We start from the raw sequence: 26,182 nt of genomic DNA, 5'->3' as shown, positions 1-26,182 counted from the left end.
TATCTTTGCCAGTTACTTTCCTCATCTACAAATTACAGATAAGAGGAGCTACTGCAGAGTTAGCATGCAGGTAAAATGACGCTGTATGTAAAGCACCTAGTACACTGGCGTGTATATAGTGTAGGTCTATTCAGTAGAGGTTACTGTCCTTTGGTTTTGCTCTGTCATCCCCACACCTGTGCCCCAAGTCAAGTGAGTGTGACTGGTGCTGATTGAGGCCAAAGTACAGGATTTTCTTTCAGGAACAGATAACACTTTATTTAGCTTTTTTTTGAGCTGTAAATGGGTGTCTTTTATCAAAGAATGGACCAGCTGACAGAACATTAACTTTCTCCCAATATTGTAATCACAACTGAGGGCCCTTTCCACTAATAGCAGATGAACAAGATCATTTTTTTTATGTAACATAACCATCACCTTTAATCAGTTAACTGAAAATTTATATAAAACAAGTTTTCTTCTAACAAAGAGCAATTTGCTCCTTTATTTTCTGTCTTAGTTTACAAGATCGCTCAGCCTGCCTCCTAAGAATAGAAAGGTACATACAGTCTACCAAGATTTTACCCTTGGGCATCTGAAAATTCCAAAAAACTTTGTAGCTTCACCTTTCAATGATAAATATGTAATGTCTCAGTGGTTTGATATAAACGAACTTGATACTGTGTTTGAAAAAGTGTTCTGAGAGCAGAAACTGCCTTCATACTTTTCGTATTTTATCTGCCAAGAAAAAGAAAAGTATAACCTTTGAGATCAAGGTTTTGTTTTAACCACGAGAACATCTGATGATGAGTAGCTTTTTGTATTTACTATACACATCAGCACCACCGTAATAGCTCTCACTGATTGGCTTACTAGCCCAGTTCTTTTACATATATTATGTATGTTCACTAGAATGACACCTTTTTTTTTTTAAACAGACGATGAACCAGAGTCTCAGTGTGTTTAACTGTCTTGACCAACGTTACCTAATAAACGGCAGAGCTGTAATATGAACCCAATTCTGATTCTAAAACCCTTCCTCATTTTAGTGTACTTTAGTACCTCTTATAATAAAAACGGGAAAAGACTTAATATTTGTTAAAGACATATATAAATACTTGAACTCATTTAACGGTCATCGGCTCAGGAAGTAGATACTGTCTCCATTTTATAGCTGAGGAAGCGGAAGCATGGCGGGACCGGCTTTATGTAGGTGTTAAGTGCTAGAGCCTAGTGTTAGAGCCAGGCTTATACGCTGTCATGCCTTCTCTGTTTTTACTGCTTTCCGTTTGCCTCAACATTTGTTTGAATTTAAAACCGTGTATTCACATCTGTCCAAACTTGGTTCTCAGTCTGTCATTATACTTAAGTCCTGAAGCAAAAATAGATATATTTTTTTTTTTGCAAAAATATTTTTTAAATAGAGAATGCAAGAATAGTGTGAAGCTAATGTGATTCTGATCAATCTCAGTATTTTATGTTGAAAAAGGTTATAGCAAATATATAATTTGTACTAGTAATATATTTCCCGTAATACTTAAAAATTATACCCTTGTTCTCTTTTTGTGCTTTGGAAGAAGAATGTGAATGTGGCTGGGAGTTGAGAGTAAGGAAGAAGAGAACTGGAGGAAGTGTTATCTTCAGTGGAGGATTTTGAAATTGTTAGAGTTTCATCTTCCTATCTCTGCCCCTCTCTCCTAACACTTTTGATATTCTCCTGGCTCCCTTGGAGTTAAGAATTCACACACTGTTGGATCTAGACTCCCTGAAAATTTGATTAATGGTGTGGACCTTCTTCCCAGAAAAATGTTGTATATATACACACAATTTTGCTTGTAATTTTAGGGATATGTGAACCCCAGAATAAGAACCCTTGCATTAACATTATATAGTTTATCTTGAGAAAAATGTATTTATTTAGAATTAAGTTTACACTTTTTCCTGCTAAATGGTGCCTCTCAAATAATAGTGGAGATTAAACCAGTCTGTAACAAATGAATTACCACATAAAGCTTGAGTGCAGTCATGGTGATGAGACAGATGACAGCTTCAGATGCCAGCCTCACACTTCAATACTTTTGCAATAGCATTTCTCAACTAAAAAATAAAATTCCTATGGTCCTCCTCCTTCTTGCTGTCATGCCTTTTAAACTCTGTTGCTAAATGTTATGGACTGTCCTTAATAGACACAGACATGCAAGCACACACGCCACGCAGATTCATTATTAGATTATTAGTAGTTATTAAATAAGTTATTTAATTGCTTTTTAAGGGAAATGAATTCTTATTAATAAGATCGAATTGTCTAGTATTGACAGCTTTCTTCTTTCTTACGTCTGAAAAAATATTAATGAAAGTTTATCTTTGGAGAAACTCTTTCCTTCTCCAAGTTCAGTACACTGACATGACACAGTTCAGCCACCGTTAGGGCAGGAGATGCACTTGGGCCTCCCAGGTGTACAGGTGCTGACTTCTCAGTACCATCTGTTCATTCTTTCTTCACAGCCATTGACAATTTCTCCCCCTCCACGAGGGCTAACTAGGAAAAATAAAGACCTAGTTTTAGAGTTCCTGGAAATTAGCTCTTCTTTCCCCTCACTTTTTTCTATAATCCAGTAAAGGGGATGGCTCTTCTCCTTTCTAAATATTCTAATCATTATATTACATAGACACTTCCTATTTCCTGGTGCTACCTTCTATGCAGTTCCCAAGTAACAGAAGAACAACATTATGTTAGTCTGCTATGTGTGCTTGAAAAAATAATCACATAGAACAATCTGTTTTTTCACTTCCTTTAATTTGTATAAGCCTAAATCGTGTGCTTATTCCTTTAAGTAAAAGCTCAGTCTTTGTCTACCTTGTGTTGGATAGAAGGCGCCTGGTATTCTTTCCTTCTGATAGTAAGCAGATGGGAAGGTAATAGTTGAAATAGCCCTGAAGCATGCATAGCAAGGAATGCTACAAGCTGGCAGAAACCTTCGTTCCTGACCTTGGCAAATCCTTTCTAAGTTTTTCTCTGTGAACTATTGTCCTCTTCATCTCCAGTTCAGATCTTTGCTTACTGGGAGGGACAGGAGATTCACGTTAGACTGTGGAATTGTCACATTGTGATGCGTAGTGTTCCACTACTCCGATGGGAGTTTTGACTTGTGACTAAATGGAAGACTCGAGAAATGACCAAATGGTATAAATTCTGTTGCTTTATGGATTTGTTTTTAAAAGATCAAGACCTATTAACATGTATAAGGTAAAGAGTTTGCTTAAATACTGTCTGTTTAGTTACTTGGCCATGTTTTTATTTTTTCTTGGCCTCTTATGCTAACTTTGTTAAACTGTGATGCTTCCCGTTTTCCTCTAGTCAGATGTTTTCCTTATTTTAGTCCTCATGCGTTATTAGCACTGTTAAAGTAAAAATCCTCTGTATAAGCATGGTAGGCATGATTTGAGTTCCAGAGCTACAGGTAGTTCCCTTCTAAGTCACAGTAACTTTGCCTCATACATTCTTTGTTTAATATTCATACTTCAATATTGATGTTTTGTCTTTCTATTGACCAATTTTTCAATCTGTACCACCTTTTAAATTTATATTTCAAAACGAGTTATATTTTTGTTGGTTATAATAGGCAGTGTAGGTTATAGTACTTTCTGGAATTCTACCAGGTAAAGTCAGTGAAACTTTGAACATCTTGATGGTAAGAATTATGTAACAGCTGAGGCAGATGCCAGAGGTATTATATGATCCTACTTTAACTCATACCGTTATCCCTTAATTGGATTTGGTTTCTAAACCCTAACAAGTCAGATTGCTTCTATGCTCATTTTGCGAGTTCATACTTTTAGAATAGTCTAAATGTCTAGTTTGGGTTATGTGTTGGAGTCACCACTCTTTATAACACTTATTTCTTGATCGTACTATTTATGTTACAGTAATTCCATTCTTTAAATTAAAATGGCCATGGGGTGACTTTAAAAAGGGGTTCTGTGTCTGGGACTGCCCCATGGCTCAGGAGGTTGGAACGCTGTGCTCCTAACACCCGAGGTCTCTGGTTCAATTCCCACATGGCCCAGTAGCTGCACCCTCTACAGCTAAGATTGTAAACAACAGCTCGGCCTAGGGCTGGGCTGGCATGAGCTGCCTTGAGCGGCGGCAACTGACTGCCTCAGCGGGGGAGGAGAGGGGCGAAGGGGAAGGGGGGGGGGGGCATGGCTCATAATACCAGCATGGGCCGGGGAGTTGAGTCAGAGAAACAATGGCTTGAACCTGTGGGGGAAGGGAAGGGGTCAGTGTCCATTGCTCAGAATACATTTCAGCTGATTTGAAACTATTCTTTTAGGATATAATTGAATGTTAAAGTTTAATGAATTAACTTATAATAGTCATATCAGTCTCTTTCTTTTCTTTTCAAATTGCTTGTAATAGCATACTACCTCTCTTTACCTCCTTTTCTGTCCAGGCTTTCAAGTGTAGCACTCAAAACAGATGGATAGTTTTTCTCTTTAAGGAAAGATCATATACTTGGGGAGAAATTTCAAGGTACAATTTGTAATGATTTAACGTTCTACATGTGTTTTTTGTTTGCTTTCCGCTCTGGGGATTTGTTTTTGCTTTAAGCATAGCGTAATGTCCTGTATGTCTTATGATTTCATCTGGGAAATTCTGCTCATTAGGGCCATCACTAGCCCTTTTAGTATCTTTGTGTAAATTAGGGAAAGGTGCCTTTCCCCTAAGGCACGGCCTCACAAAAATATGGAGTACAACTGGATTTTGCACTCCCCACCCCATGCGTTCTTGAGTAGCAAACAAAATGCATCAGCCTACATGGTACAAATTTAGATTGTGAACTGTGTACTCATTTGGATTTGTTTTGAAAGTCCATGATAGCAAAAGTAGCTCATAGTTTTAAAAAATTTATGTGTATATAAAATTCTAAAAATACAACAGAATATATAGTATACTATATATATTTTGCTATCTTTTCTTTGCAGAATAGTGTGAAAATAGTTTTATAGTATTATTTTACAATTACTATTTGTCTATGTTTTTTGTATAATACATTAAACTTTATTGCATTAATAACCAGCCATATATATATCCTTTAATTCTTAATTGAGAAATATTAGCTCATTTCCCGTAACATTTAGACATTTCTCATCCCATAATTAATGTGTCAGCATGTTATGCAGTTAATTGTACAGTGTGTTGTGTTACAGCAATACTGTAAGTCTTGTAATTAAACTTTTGGTTTTTCCTTTTTCTCAGGTACTTTGGTCTGGGAAGCCATACGGTTCATCTCGAAGTATTGTAAGGAAAATTGGTACTAATTTATCTCTGATCCAGTGTCCAAGAGTTCAGTTTCAGGTACTGTATATTTCAAAAGTTTGTATTAATATGTATATTAGGAATATAAGTAGGCAAGACAGCATTAAAAGTAGTTTTTGAATCTTTTCCCCTTACTAATGCCACTATCAATAAAATAAAAGAAGATGAAAACCACAGTAAAGTCTTTCTAATCTTAGTTCCTTTGTGAGGTGGTTATTCAAAATCTTTTAAGACATTTATTATCCTTCGTAAGAATACCTTTTTGAGGATTTAGAAGCACATAATAAGCAAGCAGCTGTTAATTCCCAGGTGACCTCAAACGTAGGCCTTACATTATTTTAGGAGCTTTTGTTATTACACCTTTCTCTTTGAGCAGCTACTCTGTACCCATAGTTTAGTTTTAGATTTCTCTGTGCATTCCATGTAAGTTGCTTTCTCATCCTTGGTTTAAACCTAGCATTAATGGTAGGAACTATTGCGTTGGCAGCAACATTGTTAAGACAAAGAGGTAATTGTGGTTCTCTGAACCAGGTGATAGTCAAACCCTGAGTTAGGGTTGCTTTTGGAGGCTCAGGTCTTAGTTTTCTCTTCTAGCACCAGCTCAGGAGCAGCTCTACTCTTTGCTTGGAGAGAAGTTATTTCTTGATTGGGCTTTTGTTCCTTATTATTACAGTGTTAGACATGTATCACATAATTTTGTTCTTATTTTTCAATAATACAGCAAAACCTTTCAGTTTAACATTTAATAATACAAAGTCCAGATATCAATACTAATTTAAAGTAATAGATTAGTATGTGGAAAGTATATTTAACTCATAATTCAACAGCTCAGAAGTGCCCCTGTGAGCTTATTTGATATCATGTCATGCTCATAAGTCACTCTTCCTGGGAGGTAGAGGTGAAAAATCTGTTCCTAAGTAAGTGGTAGGAATTAGTGTTTATTGTTTGTATGTTGTTCATTGTGCTTATAATTCCATTTACAAATTGGGAAAACTTTTATGCATCAGTATAGAAATTGACAAATTGGAACTTTCCAAGAAGTAATTTTTATCAAACTATAGGCTTTAAAAAAAAAAATCAGAATGAAGAACTCTGTGGTAGTAAGTCTCTCCAGCATAATTTCTGAGAATTCATTTTAGACACAAATTACTGATTGCTTTATTTGTCAACTTCTTTCAAATAACTGTTACATTAACTAAGGTTTAATTTTTTTTCTGATTGCTCAATTCCATTAAAATTTTTTTATCTACTTAATTTGGTGGCAGGAGAACTTGCTTCAACATTTGTGTTCATGTAGCTAGAGACCTGTAACAGGACATGGAGATAGATAATCGAGCATTTTCTGGTAGCAACCACGTCTGCCTCGACAGTCATGGGCTGATGAAGTCCTAGAGCCAAGTTCATTTCCTTGGAAGGATTCTGTTTCTCGGTGTTATTAGTCACGTAAAAGGGTATGAGCAGAATAAGGACATTAGATTTAGTACAGAAGATGCAGTTGAAAAGAGATGGGTTAACATGAGGAGAGGAGTAAAGTAAGAGAAGGCAGAAGACGTGTTTATAGTGAGATTTTTACTTTCAGGCAATTTTGTAGCGCACTGAGTCTTTTCAAATTCAACATCAGTATTGAAGTGGGTATTTTATCTACTACTTAGATACTTTAAATCTATTTTTGCTTTATATTTTTAATTTTTTTACTACATCTATGAGAAATATTAAAAATGCAGTCTTCAAAAAACATAAAGGTTCCGTTTAGAGTAATAAAATTGAAAATGCATGTTTGCTGTTTTTCTGGCTCATTTGTGGGAATGTATTTGAACTGTCCGGGAGTCCAACACGGGTCAACACTACTATGGAAAGTGGGAACTAGGGAACCACAGTTGGAACTAGGGATGCTGTTTCTTACCTTATAGGTTATTTTGAGATAGACACACTCCTTTTCCTTCCTCCTGTCTCTCTGGTCCCTTTCATTCTCCTCTTTCCCTCCTCACCCCCTCTTCCTCCCCGTCCCCATTCTAGGTGTGGCATGAATAGAAAGCATTAATAAATGCTCAATTTTTAAAAAGTGACTATATTACTCAGAACATTAGTGGCTGAATCTTGGCTTGAATATTTGAGTGTTACAGCCTTCAGATTAGTGTCATTACACAGGTGTACATACCTCTTGGCCTTCTGGTATCACTATGTCACCATTTTAAAACAGAAATTTTGTTTTCAGTTTTCCTTACTATGGTAGGAGTTGAAAGAAAAAATAAGTCTGTAAGCAAAAAAACTAGCGATCATTATTTCCTGTGTTGCTTTTAAGAATGCATGTTTTGTATTTGGCTATAAACAAACGGTGGTAAAACAGACTGAGTCTACTTACTGTTACACCCTTCTTGGCAAGAAACTGAGAGCATCCTTGTTCTTCATACCAGGGTGTTTATTTTATGAAAAGTCACATGAGGACAATGTTTACTCTTCTAATATTTTATTCTAAGTATTTCAACTTTTGTGTATGCTTTATATTTTCTTTTATTCCTTTTATTAAATGAATCAATTACCTTGGTATAGTGTTACATTATCAGAATATTTTAAATTAGCTGAAGTTACTTTAGTAAAATTCTTGAGATATATTTGAATTTTAGATAAATTGTATAACATATTCAATTAAACTCCTTAAATAGTAAAAAATACAATGCTACTGCTGAATTTTTGTTCTGAATAAAATGTTTTTCATACTTTCTGAAAGGAACTTGGATACTTATAAATCTATAAGCATTAATTTTAATTTTAAATTTTATAATGTCCTTGATATTGGTGGTAAAATCTATTCCTTTCACTGTTTTGTTTTGTTTTGTTTTGTTTTGTTTTGTTTTGTTTCTACTAATAGTAGTGATGGTAGGACAGGACTTTGCTGGAATCTTCAGAATCTTTTTCAAACTTCCCATCAGTCATCCATGTGTGTCAGTTGTGGCGTGTAAATCATAAAGAATTGCGTATCATAAGTCCCCTTGCCTGTACTGACTTCACCTTAACTGGTACTTTACTAATTGAGTTGTCCTTCCCATTCCATGCTTACGTTGCTTAGTGTAGTTACTGAAATGCAGCTTTTTTTAAAAATTAGTATTATTACTTTTTCAGTTTTATTTTTTCTTTTTAATGAGTTTGGTTTCTCCAGGGACTTCGTTAGGCGTCTTTTTTTTTTTTTTTTTTAGAGTTTATTGGGGAACAGTGTGTATTTCAGGACTTTTTTCCAAGTCAAGTTGTTGTCCTTTCAATTTTAGTTGTAGATGGTGCAGCTGAGCTCCAGGTCCAGTTGCCTTTGTTAGGTGCAGGGGGCGGAGCCCACCATCCCTTGCAGGAGTGGAAGAATCAAAACGGCAGCCTTGTAGTTGAGAGCCCACTGGCCCATGTGGGAATCGAACCGGCAGCCTTCAGGGTGAGGAGTACGGAGCTCCAACCGCCTGAGCCACCGGGCTGGCCCTAGGCTTCTTTTTTAGTGACATAAATCACCATTAGAAATCACATAGATCTTATTGGTTCTGTAATTGGTTTTTGACGTTATCATTAACCCTTTCATTTCATGGGGCACATGTTACAGACATGGTATTATTTCAGCGGTTAAATGGAATCCATGCTTAGTACTATTGCAAGCTAAGACCATGAAACAATTTTTTTAAGTTGACGCAAAAAGCAACATTCCATGTTTAATAAATGAAGTATTATAGATATAAATTTGAGAAATAACTGATCTTTATGCTATAAGATGAAAAGCTGTCACAATATTTTTGAGTATTATTTTTTAAAGTATCATTTTGCTTCCTTTTATAAACAGAAACATCTGGGAAGAAAACAGCAATTTTTGTAACTTTTATGGGAAAGTAAGAAGTCCTAAAGTCAAACTAGAAACTAGTAACTGTATTGAAACAAATTTTTGTTTTCTAAACAACGAATTATGATCAGATGATCTTCATGAACTAGTACCTTAGGAAGGCACCATTCAGGGTTTACTCTTATGATCTCTCGCTCGTACAAAACAGCCCGTTAATATATCTTCTGGGAGCTTCCACAGGGCTTGGGGACCTTCCTGTTCAAGGATCTCCATATAACGCACTTAGAATCGCCCTATTGTAATGGTATAGGAATATTAATATACATTCTGTTTTATAGTAATGATTAGGAAGAGAATATTACCAGATTCTCAGTCTCTTGAGATCAGATGTGATACGTACTTCAGTAAGGTTATTTAAGTTATATCAGATATCCATTTACTGAATGTCTGTTTGTTTATTGACTTGGATGAATTTCTCAAATGCATAAGGGAGAAGTACAAAAATCTAATTTTTCATTTTTCTTCGATCATATCCCTTGAGAATGTACTTGCTGAAGCTTATACTTTTTTCCTCTTCTGACCACAGTTATTCCACCACATGTTAAAACACTGCTATTGTGAAAGCTTACTGTTATTTTTGTGTTTGCTTGGGATTAGGTTCTTAAATCTGTACTCTTTTGATACAAATTGTTCTCTCTTGCCTGTACCCCCATCTTCCCCAAAAGCAGTAATTTAAGGCATGTTAAATACTTGATGTTCTTGGTATGTTATTGTTAAAATGTCAGTTTTCTAAAGCTACTTTATTAAGTTGATAATGTTAGATAATTATGATATCAGAATGAGTACACATACCAGCAGCTGATATGTTCAGTTAAAGTTTTATTCATAATATTAAAGATGTTAAACTTTTAACTATAGTAGTACTAGGTGTTTACACATGTTTTACATTTGAACAAGAAGCATTATTTGAGTGTAGCTTCCAAAAGCTTGATCTGACGATGATAGTATTAAGTTTCAAACAAAGCATGGGTTACAGTAACAAACTTTCTGATAAATATGTTAATAATTAAATCTCTTTGGCCTTGTAAAAATTTTTCTTCAATTAAAAAGTCTAGGGGTGGCCCATTAGCTCAGTTGGTTAGAGCACAGTGCTCTTAGCAACAAGGTCGCCGGTTCAATCCCCACATGGGCCCCTGTGAGCTGCGCCCTCCACAACTAGATTGGAACAACTAGTTGACTTGGAGCTGATGGGTCCTGTAGAAATACTGAAATAAATAAAAGTTTTTTTAAAAAACAGTTTTTTTTTTTTTTGAACCGCATTCCAACTTCTAGGAAGTGCGATATTTATCTGATAACTTTATTTTTTAATTATTATTCATTGATCATCTGGCTTAGAGGCATTACACTTACAACAAAGCTTGACTTCAGTTAAACTATATTTCCATGTTTTTCAGGTAAATTTCAAAACTTACTTGCTTTTTCTTTGATATATTTATTTCAGAATATTCTGTTCCTTCATCTATGTGTTCTCTAGGGCTAGCTAGAGAATTCTGTTCTGTTATTTGTATTTTTTGTTTTTTAACATAGTTAATAGTTTTATTTAAAAATTAAAAGATTTAAAGATTTTTAAAAATGTATTTTCAGTATTTTAACAGCATATATAATATCCATTTTAAAATACTCCCAAATTTAGCACAAATTGATCACTTGCTTGTTTTTGTTCTTACACTTTTTAAAAACTAGATCCTTCAGAAACAAAAATGATTTTTGATGCTTAAATTCTAAAAGTTTTCTTAATATTTTAGGATGACCAGAGTTGTTTTGTTTTTTTTTAACCAGTCTCACTTGATCTGTAAAATAAAAATAGAATAAAATTAAATTAGAATTCAGAGATTGTCATACGCTACTAGGCAACAGTGTGATATAACTAATGGCCCCTTTCATGGGAACCTTTAATGGAAATGTTACAAACTATCCATATGTTTGTAGCACTGAAGTTGATGCTTTTCCTTTAGGAGATTAAAAAGTTTTATTCTAACATTTGCTGCTAGATGACAAACTTTCCCTGTTTGTAACTTACAGCTCACCAGTCCTACCACAGAATGGAGCCCCAGTCACCCAGGAGAGGATGCAGTGGTGTCCTTTGCTGATGTTGGATGGGTCGCCACAGAAGGAGGCGAGTGCTCCGCAAGACGAAGGTTAGTCTGAAAGCGTCTGAGAGGTGACACATGATATTTATTATTTTAAAAGGTGATACCTTTGCAGTATTTCCTTTTAATAATGGAATTTGATCTCTAGTAACTAACCCAGTTTTTTTTTAAGCAGTCTTCTGTTCTTTTAAAGACTCAAACTAGTATTTCTAAAGTTCCTAGAGACATATAACTGTGTCCTAAGACCTTTTGAATTACAGAATTGTCTGCCTTTTAGAAGTTTACATTCTAATATGAAAGACCAGGAAGAACTGTCATAAATAGGTTTAGATAAGTACAGTAATTATAGTGGTCTTATTGGAACAGAAGAATCAGTATGGGTCATATTAGGGAATTTGTGTAATCATTGGAGAATGTTTCCTAAAAATTCTGAGTGAAGGTAAGTTGTGATTCAAAGAAAACAATATGTAAGAGGGACTTCCATTTATTTGAAAGAGACTATAAATTATTACTATGCCTCAGTCTAATAAACATATTCAACATATTCAACTCTTCATTCTTTTCAAGCATCAAGGATACAGAGAAAAAATAAGATACAGTCCCAGCTTTCCAGGAATGCTTGGTGTGCTAGAGGAAATTAAACAGAAATCAATAATATTGATACTGTAACGTCTAAGTAAATACTAAGGCCTCTGTGGGATGAGAGAGCTTTGCCAGAGCCTCTCAGAGGGGCTGCTAGACAGCCTGATGAGGGTCAGTAGGGGCCAGATAGGAGGGCTGTATTCCAGGAAAGGTGAACAATGTGTTTAAAGGCACTAATGTACAGGCCACATGGCATTTTTTAGGAAATTCCAAATGGCTCAGTGAGGCTAGAGCGTTCCAGAGAAGGATGTGCTGTGGGAGACGAATGTGGGAAGTATGCAGAGGTTTAAAGGTTATGCGTTAGGCTAAAAAATTTAGACTTTTTCCTGAAAGCCGTGTGGAACCACGGAAGAATTTTAGGTGCCACAGTATTATTATCAAATTTGTATTTTTGTAAAATTTCCCTGTAAATAGTATGAAGATTAAAAGGGAGCCAGGCCAGAAAATAGGCCAAATAAGAGACTAAATTAAGAAACTGAGAGAAGACATGGAGAAGAGGGACGAAGTCAAGAGATAGTAAGAAGAAAAGATTTAAAAACATTTTCAATATTGAAATTAGGTTAAGAAGGGAAGAGTCTACGATAACTCCAAGGTTCCTGGCTCGGATAATTATGAGAATGAAGAATAAATAGCAATATAGGAAAACAGATTTTTTTTTGGTGGGTGAGAATAAGAGGAGTTAGTCCTGTCTGGAATAGGCTGTATTTGAGTTTCCTATGGGACATTCACATTGCTCTAGAAACAGTTTGTGTAGCTAGAGACTGATAAGAAATGCTTGCACTTCAACATGTAGCTAGAATGGCTGACAGCCAGGGTGCTCATGGAGAATACATAAGACGTGAAGAACGTTTATATTCTGGATAAAGCCTGCAATTTGAGAGTTAGTCAGGAAAAAAGAGAAAACGAGAACCACCCTTCTCCACCCCAGCCCCAGGAAGAAGCAGCTCGGGAGGCAGAAGAAATGGCAGAGGGTGTTCTCATGGAAGAAGAGATAGGAGAGTTCCTTGGAAGGGGCGTAAACTAGCAGACACCAGTGTCAGGTAACTCAGAGGCTAGGTACATCAAAAAACTAGCAAGTTTCAATTTTGTTTTGCAGTTGGAAGATTATCATTGACTTTAACAAAAGTAGTTTCATTTGAGTGGTGTTAGCTGGATAAGACAAGCATCAAGTAATTCAAGAGCATAGAAAGAATTCGATTTGAATGACAAGTAGAAGTGAGGCCATAGCAGTAGATGAACACAGACCAGGTATTGCAGGATTAGCAGGTAAAGACACTTGCTTTTTTAAGATATTTATCTTTTTAATTAAACTTTTTATTTTGAGATAATTGTAGATTTTTCACATAGTTGTAAGAAGTAGTGCAGAAGCATTCCCTGTACCCTTTGCCCTGTTTCCTCCAATGGTAATGTCCTGCAAAACTGTGGTACAATATCACAACCAGAATACTGACACTGATAAACTCAACATGCAGAACATTTCCACACCAGAAGTTTCCCTCACATTGCCTTGTTACGGTCGCACCCACTGTCCTCCCGTGTCCAACTCCTACTTGATTGCTGACAACCACTTATCTCTTTTCCATTTTCATAATTCTGTCATTTCAAGAATGATATATAAATTGAATTATACAGTACGTAACCTTTTGGGACTGACTTTTCGCTGACCACAATTCACTAGTGATTCTCTAGATTGTTACGTATACTAATAGTGCTTTCCTTTTTACTACTGAGTAGTATTTCTTGGTATGACAATGAGGAAAGGAAAGGGTGCGTAAGTTCCTCTGACTAAATCAGTAACTAAGAAAGACTAATGAGCCTCCCTAAAATTCCTCACTAAAACAAACCATGGGGGCTAGTCATGTATGTCTCCTACAAGGTTTCAATGCTAAAGGTCAGTGATCACAGAAAAACAGCACCTGTTCTAGCTACATCGCGATAAAAATCACCTCAAAGCTTCCAGGCGATTTGATTGTTTTCAGACTTCCTGATGCCGAGGGGCACAGCAATTCAACCATATTTTTCTGTATATTCCTTTTATTCAATGTACGACTGTCAATCATTGAAATGTATGTACCTTAATTGAAATTTCTGATGTACCAGATGTATTTCTGCTTACTTTTTTGCCTAAATAAGCAGTACTCACTTCTTCAGAGTTAGAGCAGTATCAAGGCTTCTTGAAGCTCTGCTCCCGGACTGTAGTCGCCAGTAACGTCCAAATAAAACTTTTATGTTTTTTTTCCTTTTTCAATTTATTTTTTTTCCCAGTTACAGATAACATTCAGTATTATTTTACATTACTTACAGGTGTATGGCGTAGTGGTTAGACATTTATATAACTTATGCAGTGATCCCCCCATTAGTCTAGCACCCACCTGGCACTACACACAGTTGTTGCAACATTATTGACTATATTCTCTGTGCTGTACTTTACATCCCCATGACTATTTTGTCTTAATCCTTTCACCCAGCTCTCCAACCTTCCCTGCCCCCCCATAATGCTCAGTTCTCTTTATCTGTAAGTCCGTTGTTTATCTTGTTCTTTAGATTCCACATATAAGCGAGATCATAGGTATTTGTGTTTCTCAGTGTGACTTATTTCACCTAGCATAATACCCTCTAGGTCCATTCATGTTGTCTCAAATGGTTAAGATTTCATTCTTTTTTATGGCTGAGTAATATTCCATTGTATAAATATACCACAGTTTCTCTATCCAGTTGTCTATTGATGGGCACTTGGGGTGCTTCTGTATCTTGGCTATTGTAAGTAGTGCTTCAGTGAACATAGGGATACATACATCTTTTCGAATTAGTGTTTTGGATTTCTTCAGATAAATACCCAGGAGTGGAATTGTTGGGTCATAGGATAGTTCTGCTTTTAATTTTTTGAGGAACCTCCTACTGTTTTTCCATAGTGGCTGCACCAATTTGCAGTCCGATCAATAGTGCACAAGGGTTTCCTTTTCTCCACATCCTCTCCTACACTTGTTGTTTATTGGTTCGTTAATGATAGCCATTCTGACAGGTGTGAGGTGATATCTCATTGTGTTTTTAATTTGCATTTCTTTGGTGATTAGTGATGTTGGACATCTTTTCATATGTCTGTTGGCGATCTGTATGTCCTCTTTGGAGAAATGTCTGTTCAGGTCCTCTGCCCATTTTTTAATTGGATTGTTTGTTTTTTTGGTGTTGAGCTATATGAGTTCTTTATAAATTTTGGATATTAACTCCTTATCAGATGTATTGGCAAATATCTTCTCCCATTCAGTAGGCTGTCTTTTCGTTTTGTTGGTGTGCAAAAACTTTTTAGTTTGATATAGTCCCATTTGTATATTTTTTCTTTTGTTTCCCTTGCCTGAGGAGATATATCAGTAAAAATATTTCAAAGGGTAATGTCTGAGAGTTTACTTCCTATATTTTCTTCAAGGAGTTTTATGGTTTTGGGTCTTACATTTAAGTTTTTAAACCATTTTGAGTTTCTTATATGGTATAAGAAGGTGGTCCAGTTTTTTGTGTTTTTTTTGCATGCAAGCATGCATGCATATGTCGTTTTCTCAACACCATTTATTGAATAGACTATCTTTGCCACACTGTTATTGTTGCCTCCTTTTTCACAGAATAAATGAGCATATAGCATAGGTTTATTCTGTTCGATTGCTGTATGTGTGTTTTTATGCCAGTATCACGCTGTTTTGATTACTATAACTTTGTAATATAGTTTGATATTCAATTTTGTTCTTTCGTAAGATTACTGTGGCGATTTGTGGTTCCATATACATTTTAACATTATTTGTTCTACTTCTGTGAAAAACGCCATTGGTATTTTGATTGGGGTTGCATTGAATCTGTAGATTAGTTTAGTTAGTATGGATTTTTTAACAATGTTAATTCTTTCTATCCATGAGCACAGTATATGCTTCTATTTATTTCTATCTTCCTCAGTTTCTTTCTTCAGTGTCTTATAGTTTTCTCAGTGTAGGTCTTTTACCTCCTTGGTCAAGTTTATTTCTAGGTATTTGATTTTATTTCATTTTTATATAATTGTAAGTGGAACTGTTTTCTTAATTTCTTTAGTGATAGTTCATTATTGATGTATAAAAATGCAACTGATTTCTGAATATTAATTTTGTATCCTACTTTACTGACTTCATTTACTAGTCTAAGTTTTTTGGTGGAATCTTTAGGGTTCTCATGTCATCTTCAAATAATGACAGTTTTACTTCTTCCTTTCCAATTTGGATGCCTTTTAATTCTTTTTCTTGTCTGATTACTGTGGCTAGAACTTCCAATACTATGTTGAACAAAAGCGGTGAAAGTGGGTATCCTTGTCTTGTTCATGATCTTAAGGAGAACACTTTTAGCCTTTCCCCATTGAGTATGATGTTAGCTGTGGATTTGTCATACACAACCTTTATTATGTTGAGAGTTTTTCCACTGTGCTGAGAGTTTTTATCATAAATGGATGCGGGTTTTTGTCAAATGCTTTTTCTGCATCTATTGATACGATATATGACTTTTATCGTTCATTTTGTTTATGTGGTGTATCATGTTAATTGATTTGCAGGAACTGAACCAACTTGTATTCCAGGAATAAATTCTACTTGATCATGGTGTATGATCTTTTTAATGTATTGCTAAATTCGGTATGCTAATATTTTTTGAGGATATTTGCATCTGTGTTCATCAGGGACATTGGCATATCATTTTTGTGTGCGTGTGTAATGTCTTTGGTTTTAGAATGAGGGTAATGGTTTCATAACACGAGCTTGGGAGCTTTTCCTCCTCTCAAATTTTTTGGAATAGTTTGAGAAGGATAGGTGTTAATTCTTTTTTCACTGTTTGATAAAGTTCACCTGTGAAGCCTTCTAGTCCAGGACTTTGTTGGACTTTCCATCAGTTTTTTGATTACTGATTTCGTTAGTAGTAATTGGTTAGTTCAGATTTTCTGTTTCTTCTTTATTCATTCTTTGAAGATTATATGTTACTAGGAATTTATTCATTTCTTCCAGATTGCCCAATTCATTGGCATATAACTGTTCGTAATATTATACTTCTTTGTATTTCTGTAGTGTCAGTTGTCACTTAGCTTTCATTTCTGATTTTATTTGGATCCTCTTCTTTTCTTGATGAGTCTAGTTAAGGGTTATCACTTTTGTTTATCTTTTTAAGAAACCAGCTCTTGGTTTCATTGATCTTTTCTACTTTTTTAAGACTGTTTCATTTGTTTCTGCTCTGATCTTTATTAATTCCTTTCTTTTACTCACTTGGGCTTTGTTTGCTAGTTTCCTTTAAGTGTAAGGTTAGATTGTTTATTTGAGATTTTTCTTGTTTCTTGAGGTAGACCTGTATGTTTATGAATTTTCCTCTTAGGACTGCTTTCACTGTGTCCCATAGATTTTTGGTCTTGTATTTTCATTTCCATTTATCACATTGTATCTTTTGATTTCTTCCTTGATCTTGTTGACCCAGTGATTATTTAGTAGCATGTTGATACAAGAGAGTTAACATGTCCCTAGGTAGACAGGGAGGTCCCTGGTGGAATAAACAAAGACAGTCATATCCTAAAACTCCAGGTTTTGAAATCACTCCTTTGTTCCAGGACATAATGTAACAAGGCCTTGAGGTTAATCATAAAATTCATTTTGGCCTGACAATTGGAGCAGATCTGATAGATAAGAGTGGGTTACTTAGCTAATTCCTTTAAGATGGGCAAGAAGAACAAATCTAGTAGATGAATTTCATTAGAAGGCGCCAGTTCCCTTCTTCAAACAGCTCCCCTTCCCCAAGCAGGCAAAGGAAGGTATAAAAGTAAGAGCTTTTGCCTCAGCCGTGGGGCACTCCCCATTGGGGACCCCCTCCCGCTCGGGAGCTGCAACCTCTTCTCCTGCCTCTAATAAACTATCCTCTTTTTAAAACTTTTTGCCTCTCCTTGGTCCATCTTTCCATTCTTCGGCTTCACAAGACACAATCTTGGCCCACACTCAGAAACTGCCGGCAGATCAAACATCACCTACATCGATGTTATTTAGCCTCCATGTGTTTGTGTGTTTTTCAGGGTTTGTTTTGTTTTGTTTTTGTAATTTCTAGTTTCATATCACTATGGTCAGAGAAATGCTTGATGTGATTTCAGTCTTCTTAAATTTATTGAGACTTGTTTTGTGGCTTTACATGTGGTCCATATTGGGAAATGTTCCATGTACACTTGAAAAGAATGTATATTCTGTTGCTTTGGGGTGAAATGCTCCAAAAATATCACTTAAATTCATTTGGTCTAGTGTGTCATTTAAGGCCATTGTTTCCTTGTTGATTTTCTGTCTGGAAGATCTGTCCATTGGTGTCAGTGGAATGTCATCGTCCCCTACTATGATTGTATTACTGTCGATCTCTGCCTTTATGTTCGTCAATATTTGCTTTATATTTAGGTCCCCTATGTTGGGTGCATAAATGTTTACAAGGGTTATATCGTATTGTTGGGTTCACCCCTTTATCATTATGTAATGTCTCTTTTTGTCTCTTATTATAGTCTTTGTTTTAAAGTTTATTTTGTCTGACATAAGTATTGCTACCCCAGCTTTTTATTTGTTTACATTCACATGAAATATCTTTTTCCATCCCTTTACTTTGTGTGTGTGTGTGTGTCTTTCGATCTGAAGCAGGTCTCTTGTGGGCAACATATGTTAGGGTCTTGTTTTCTTACCCATTCAGCTACCCTGTGTCTTTTTATTGGAGCATTTAATCTGTTTACATTTAAAATGATTATTGATACATAATTATTGCCATTTTATTATTCATCTTTATGTTCTCCCCATTAAAAGAGTCTCTTTCCCACTTCTTGTAATTCTGATTTGGTGGTGATAAACTCACTCCGTTTGCTTTTTCTTGTCTCAGAAGCTCTTTCTCTGTCCTTCGATTTTAAATGATAGCCTTGCTCGGTCGAGTACCCTTGGTTGTAGGTCTTTGCTTTTCATCACTTGGAATATTTCACGCCAATCCCTCCTGGTCTGCAGTTTTCTGTTGAGAATCAGCTGACTACCTTATGGAGCTCCCTTGTAAGTAACTAGTTGCGTTTCTCTTGCTGCCTTTGGGATTCTCTCTTTGTTTTAACCTTTGCCATTTTAATTATAATGTGCCTTGATGTGGGCCTGTTTGTTTGGGACTCTCTGTGCTGAGGATCTTCATGACCATTACTTTAAACTTTTTATCAGCTAAATTAGTTACCTCCTTTTCATTAAGCTTTTTTCCTAAGGTTGTATCTTGTTCTTTTGTTTGGGGCATACTTCTTTGTTTCTTCATTTTGTTTGACTCTCTGTGTTGGTTTCTATGGGTTAGATGAAACAGCTACTTCTCCCAGTCTAGAACGAGTGACCTGTTGTAGAAGATGAGCCTTCTCGTTCAACCCTGGCCTAGCTCTTGGCTGTTCCTCAAACTTCTGTGATTGTCTGAGCAGCTTGTTTTCTTTTTAATAGTCCCAGGTAGTGAAGGTGTGCCAAGACCTGTCACTGTTCCAAAGGGGAGGATCTCAGTCAGTATCTATATTCAGGCTCATTAGAAGCCAGACCTTCAGGCAGCACTTTTAAAGTATGCAAATATATGTAGTCCTGTGAGACCCCACGTGTAAGCCCTGCTAGCCACCAGAGCCAGGCTTTCTGGAAGTGTCACTTGGGCAGCAAACACAGAAATCAGTTGTAACAAGTGTATAAGCTTCTGGGAGATACCGTGAGCTGTAGTGAGGCAAAGGCAGGCAAAAATGCCATCAAGCAGCTTCCATTCCCTGAAAGCACCTCCGTAGACCTCTAGGTGTGTGCCAACCCTGAAGCCTGCACCGCAGGCCAGAGCTCCTGGACAAGTAAAGAGGCTTTCTTCTCAGAAAGACTGGGGATGTGTTTCGGTCTGCTGTCTGTGCAGTGGGGGTGGTAGTCTTCCAAGAACTGTCAATTGTTTCAGTCCCAGGGGACCCAAGAGTGCAAGACCTCCGCGCCTTCAGAGCCAAGTGATCAAGGATTGTCCCATGGGTGGCAGCTCCAAAAACTGGGACACCAGACCTAAAAACTGGGGCATAGACACATGTTAAACGTCCGCTCTGGGAGATACCGCTGCCCAGGAGCAAGACACAAAGGAAGGTAAAGATGGGGCCTGCAGAGGACGGAGAAGGGGAGAAGGCCTAGAGTTTTGAGGGGAGTCAGGGGAAGCACTTAAATTTGGAGCCTGCCAGCCACCATCCCCAGAACATATCCCAGCAGGCCCCTACCTGTGTGGAAAGTTCCCTGGGATCCCCTCAGGCCGATGCTTTAAGATTAGCAGATGATACTCTTCTACATAAGCAACAGCTGGGCAGGATGTGCTGCTTCTGTTCTGGACTCTGGGGAGAGAGTCCCAGCACACGAGCACTTTAAGTGCCTTTCTCAGCTCGCGGTAGCCCTGTTGGTTTTCACAGCTAGATGTTTTGGGAGCTCATCTCAGGTGCAGGCCTTAAAAGTTGGGGTGTCCGATGTGTTCAGACTCTTCACAGGAAGAAGCTGTGGGTTTTGAGTTTCCTCCTGAGTGTGGGTCAGTGTGACCGGGGTGGGGTTTATGGTGAGATTGTGTCTCAGCCTCTCCTGCCACCTTTAGTGTGATTTTTTTTTTTTTTTTCCCTTTTTCCCGTTTTTGCCTCTCATTTGATGGGTAGTCATTGCTCAGCTAGGTCTTACGTTTTTTTCCCCAAAGAAAATTGTATCATACATATGTAGCTGTAAATTTGGTGTGTCCGTGGAAGGTGAGTTCAGGATCTTGCTATTCTTTCTTTTAAAATACAGGAGACTTGTGTTGAACAGCTAATGTGGTGGGTCCCACGTGGTCTGGGCCTGGGGCCTCCTGCCAACTCCCCCCCATAAATTCTTTCTTTCATGGAGGCTTCTCTCAGTCTAAATAACCTCCCCAGTCCAGTCATCTTTATCCAACTACTTGCTCACTTTGAAAAGATTGTTCGTTTTCTACCCAACTTCATGTTTTCAGAGATCTAAACTGGATCCTATTGACAGTCTGCTGTATTTTGATACCTTTCTAGGCTCTTCTCTAAAAAGGTGAGGGCGGGCCAGTAAAAATCATTCCAGGAACACCACCATTCCTAGGACACTGAGATAATTAAAAATAATAGCAGATTTTGAGTTTTCATTAACTGAGATAAGGGGAAAGGACCCCAGAGATGCATTATATTGAATTTAGAGTTTTTTTAAATAGTGGAGCTTAAAAAGCCTTTCATATTTATGGAAGTTGTTCTCCAAAAGCGCCAGTCCTTGATTCTAACACTGAAAAGATGAGAGAGCTAGATAATTAATTCAGGTGTACTGCACTCTGCATAGGGGCCTGTACCCTCTGCCGTCATCGCTTTGGAGCCAAAATCATATTTAAAAAACAGTCACACTTTGGCTTTTTGTCTTCTGCTCTTGGGACATCCATACTTAATACCTCTTTTGGTTTTGTTTCATAAAATTGAATTATACACAAAAAATCTAAAGAGCATGTCTTTTAGTTTGGATTAATTCTACCTCTATTCTAGCTCTTCATAGCCTCTATTCTGAAGGATGGCAAAACAGGTAGTTCTGAGAAGGAATTATTTGTTGACTGCCTCATAAAGCAGGTGTCTGTGGGGAAACGTGACAGAATTGTCATAAAATCTAAACTTTAATCACACACAAGAATATTACAGAGCAATTCTTATTTCTGGTTTTGTTTTTGGTTCTCGAGCTCCTGTGATGTCAAATCTCCAGTCATTTCAGGATTACTTTCCTTTTTCAGCTTCTAAAAATGCATATTTAAACTTACACATTTCCTATAATTACTTTGTTTGAATCATAACCATCAATAGTATTTCACATAGCAAAGTGCAGAAACTACATAATAAAAGTCATAAAAATCAAATAGACATAAAATACAGATGATCTGACACTGTCACTTAAATCATTTTGTAATTTTGCTAAAGACCCTAGCTTTTTTTTCTCTCTTACCCGGGCACAGTGGTATTGAAGGTTAACGAGTGCTTTGTCCTTAATTTTCAGTAGGTGGGAAAACAAAAGGATAAAATTTACTTGCAGGAGTTATGGGGAGATATAGAAGATTAATTCTTCTACATTGTAGTTGCTGTTAAATATTAATTTTGGCTACAAGATAGTTTCAAGAAAGTAAGCTGTTCAAACATGCCATATAGTTGATAGCTTAATCCAAATTGTCTTACCTTGTTCCAGTTTGGGATATTTTAGAGTAAATGTTCATGGGATTTGAAGATTATCTTTCTTGAAAACATTTAAAAACAAACTTACAAGCATTTAATACTTTTGGTTCCTGTGATAATTTGAGGTGGGGAAATGCTCTCTACTAAAATGACCAGTAGTTCTTGAATAAACAGTATCACAGCATTTCTTGGTAGCACTAAAGATACTAGTATCCAAAATTTCATTGTATTTGCTGTTATAATGTAAATGTCATAAAATGTCTGCATTCACACACAATGTGAAAACAAACCATCACCCTCACTTCCAGATATGAATATATTCATTCTTTTAGGGATGTGAAAATGAAAGCCAGTGGGGGGAGAGATGAGTCTTTACCTGCAGATTCTGTGTTTTTCTCCCCTCTCTGCTCAGTTCCACTCCCACCCAGCTCATCCTCCAGGTGCCTCTCACCTGGTGACAGTGGTGGCAGCAGCGGCCCCCAGCCTGTCCCCAGAACACTGTTCCCTTCCTCTAAATTCAATCTGTTCCCACTACTCGTGCCTCTTTGTCCGCTATTGGTTTGAACAAGTGTGATTTTAAGTCTACATTTGAGATTTCTGTATTTTACCCAGATTGTTCTTAAGACTAGAATTCTGTCATTATCACTATCCTACCTACCCCCAGTTCCCCATGTTCTTTCAAGAAATAGTTTTTAAAAAAATCATTCAGTATTGTTAAAAACACAAAGTTATCAAGAATATAGTTGAAGAAGCATATTAAATAAAAAGTTTTGACATTACTGATATTACTCTATATAAATATCCCAAAACTTCATTACTAGACTAATTTCTGTCTGCTTGTAACTTAATGTATTTCTTGTATAGAGCTGTTTAACAAAATGGTTTGATCTACCCTACGAAAGGTAGGTAGAAAGTAGAATTTAGCCTCGTGCATCAACAAAGAGCCACAGTGATTTAAAAAAAATTTTAATATCTTATTATTGCAGGTTGGTTAAGCATATGCATTTAATCTCTAATTTATGTAACAGAATCTTTCAAAGAACATTAATATATTCAAAGCATTGGTACTATTCTGTATAGATGTTTTGCACCTTTGTCTAATCTTTGTGTACTTTTTAAGAAATTTCATTACCTTTTCCTTCCCCTTGTGGGGATAAGAAAGTGGTGATTGGAGCTTTGCAAGCCAAACACATTTTCCTATCCCACATATATTCCAAATAATATAGTTAGTATTAAAGCCGGTTGCTAACTAAGAGCTAGGACATTTATTCTCCATATATTTTTGTTTGATAACATTACAGGTAAAAAAAACAATTTGCAAGCATCTTCTGAGTATGGTAGTTCAATTAACATGGCGAATAAACAAAATTAGATATGAAGAAAAACACCTGAATTCAGTGCATAATACCGTAACCTAAGAGTGCAAGATTTCCCCATTCAAAACACAGGCAGAATGAAGATCCAGTTAAAGAAAACTAAAATAGAATTGAATGTTAGTGTTGTATAGCAGTTAGGATTAAGTCTGACTGCATGTAACAGAGAACCCCCAAATAATGGTGACTCTAGCAGGATGGGGGTTTATTTTATAGTCTGGAGCTGACAGTGGCCCCCGAGCATCCTTAGGGACCGAGCCAGGCTCTCTGCCATCCTTCACTTCCATGTCAAGGTTAGCTGCTGGCTCTCAGGAGAAGAAGGGATGCGGATGAAGGAGCTTTTCGTGGACTCATCTCCCTGTCAGCAGCCTTCCTAGGTACTAGCTCACAACACTGCCTGCGTGCCTCGTTAGCCAAAACTCACCGCACGACCATATGAAACCGAGGGAAGCTGGGATATGTTAATTAATTTTATGGACAATTATACCTCAATAAAACTGGAAGGAAAAAAATAGGGCTTAGAAGGCAGGAAAAACTAATTGTAGAAAATTGGAAGAAATGGTAAATATACAAATTGACATTTCAAAAGAAATCTGAATTTTATTCTTAGCTCCCAAAGGTTTCCTTTGGGAGCTAAGGAGCAGTGCACATTAAAAAAATTATCGACACCTAATTGATTAGTTACCATGTAGGTATCAGTACATGGGTTCAATTACTCTTTTTTCTCCTTTTCAGTTTGATGCTGTATTTGGCCCATACTGTTATAATGTCTTGCAATTTGATGTTATACATGGAAAATACTGACATTGAAATGCAGAAGCCAGCACCCTGGGGAACGGCTAATGTATTGATTTAATTTTGTTGTCAAATATAACTAGTAATTAACCATTTTTAAGAACATTAAAAAGTGTCTTCACTTATTCCAAATCAAAACATGAATTAGCAAAACCACTGTTGGAATCAGTGATGCCTCTTGGTAGGATAGTGTTGGCTTGTGCATATTATCTAGAGATTATGATGGTAACGAGAAACCATATATGTATATATATCACACACACACACATTATGTTGCCAAGTGCTTTATTGTTTTGAAACTTACAGGAGGGGATTTATGCAAAGTCAGCCTGAAAAGTGGTTCTCACGTGTTTTCTGATTAATTGGCATGATGACTTTTTATATTTTCTCTCAAAGCCTGACAGTCAGCCTTCTGTCTTCCTTGCAGGACAGAGGTCCAGCCCCTGCAGGACGATCCTCCTTTCTCCGAAAAGCCCCTAAGCAGGCCGTTTTCCTTACCGAACCTGTCTCCAGAAGAGCCTCCACTGAAGACACCACTGGCGAACGAGGAAGCACTGCAGAAAATCTGTGCTCTTGAAAATGAACTTGCTGCCCTCAGAGCTCAGATTGCCAAAATTGTGACCCTGCAAGAACAGCAAAATCTCATTACAGGTCAGTAAGTCCTACATTTGTTTAACCAGCAAACTGGAAATCTGGAGAATATCACTGATGTTGAAGTTTATTAGCAAGTAACAGCCATTGGGGTTGTTAGAAAACCAAGGGTCGGTCCTCTGCATAGTCCAGTCTAGGACCCGGTCGAATTTAAGTGGTTTTTGTTTTGAACAATCTCGATGCTGTCAGAGAGGGTGATGAGTGAGTGTATTTGGAAAACACTGACATTCCTGCGGTCGAATTGCTGCTCAGATGACTGCTCTGGGGAACTCAGTGGTCTGTGATACTGGCACCAACCCTCTGTCAGGCAAGGTCATCTCAAAACAGCACTCCAGGCTGAGTGCTGTTTCCTTACCTGCAAGTTCTGAGGCAAGTACTTCGCCTTTTACCTTCTTTTCCTGCTCTAAAATGGGGTAACAGTAGGTGATACGGAGTGATTGTGGGAGGAAATGTGGAGATGATAGAAAATGCCTTTCGTGCACAGTCGCTACTTAATAGGCATTTTTCTTGGCCAGAGTAGAAATGGAGTCAGGTCCTCTGACTCCTGGGCGGATCCTGTTGCTTTGGTTTGTGTGGCTCTGCCACTCTTGAGGAGAAACTACAGCCTTGAAATCCTAGTCCACTAACCTGTTGGCAGGTAGTATATGTTTTTCCTCGTGTTGTCCTGAGTGCTGATACCTCGCTGTGTCTGAAGGGTAAGGACAGTCACTCCACCTCGGATCCACTTGCCGGGGCTCCTGGAGTTTAATGTCATCCAACCTGTACGGCCAAGGTGGACAGAGCGCAGATAAATGCACTCGGGTACCAAATGCCGGAGGCGGTACCGGTGTTACCTAGATGAAATCAGCATGTAACATTGTAAACTCCAACGGTCCTGCCCTTTTCTTAACTTTAAATTGCATTTCTCTTTCTCTTCTGCCAGACTAGGAAAAGTGCCATAAGTAGTGAGATAATTTGGGGATTTATGACAGGTCTTCTAGTTATAGTCTAAATCCCTGAGTAAAACTTTTTTGCATCAAAGTTTTTGCATCAAGTGCCCCGTAATCAGTATAGTTCGCTCAACAAAAATCTAGCCTCTACTAATGCAGAAAGATGAATTTCAAGGTTCTTATTTTATAACCATGTTAATTCTTATACTTAATTTCCAAAATCAGGAGTAACAAAGATAACACTTTTTTCTTCTTCCAGAAATTGGTTCAGCAATAAATTTAAATCTTTTCTTTCAAACACATTCTAGTCAAATGCAGGCTTTTA

At 37.0% G+C, this 26,182-nt stretch overlaps 2 protein-coding genes across 4 annotated transcripts in view; one reads left to right on the top strand and one right to left on the bottom strand.

The window, feature by feature from the left end:
- MTFR1 (mitochondrial fission regulator 1) overlaps positions 1-26,182 on the top strand; it is a 50,325-nt gene that overhangs the window by 20,594 nt on the left and 3,549 nt on the right. For both annotated transcript variants that reach the window (XM_074318929.2, XM_074318930.2), the window contains exons 3-5: positions 5,240-5,338; positions 11,193-11,308; positions 24,705-24,928. In XM_074318929.2, coding sequence (XP_074175030.2) covers positions 5,240-5,338; positions 11,193-11,308; positions 24,705-24,928 — 439 coding nt within the window. The remainder of the gene's footprint in view (positions 1-5,239; positions 5,339-11,192; positions 11,309-24,704; positions 24,929-26,182) is intronic.
- PDE7A (phosphodiesterase 7A) overlaps positions 24,546-26,182 on the bottom strand; it is a 97,714-nt gene continuing 96,077 nt past the window's right edge. The window contains exons 19-20 of one of the 2 annotated variants that reach the window (XR_016021699.1): positions 25,556-25,761; positions 24,546-24,900 (exon numbers count right to left, since the gene is read on the bottom strand). The gene's annotated coding sequence lies outside the window, so the exon portion shown is untranslated. The remainder of the gene's footprint in view (positions 24,901-25,555; positions 25,762-26,182) is intronic. The other variant, XR_016021700.1, reaches the window with a different exon arrangement.

This window comes from Rhinolophus sinicus, chromosome 7 (genome assembly GCF_057876585.1).
Source record: "Rhinolophus sinicus isolate RSI-liver-muscle chromosome 7, RSI-T2T, whole genome shotgun sequence".
Lineage (NCBI taxonomy): Eukaryota > Metazoa > Chordata > Mammalia > Chiroptera > Rhinolophidae > Rhinolophus > Rhinolophus sinicus.
The sequence above is the reverse complement of the archived record's forward strand: the minus strand, read 5'-3'. Positions and strand labels throughout refer to the sequence as shown.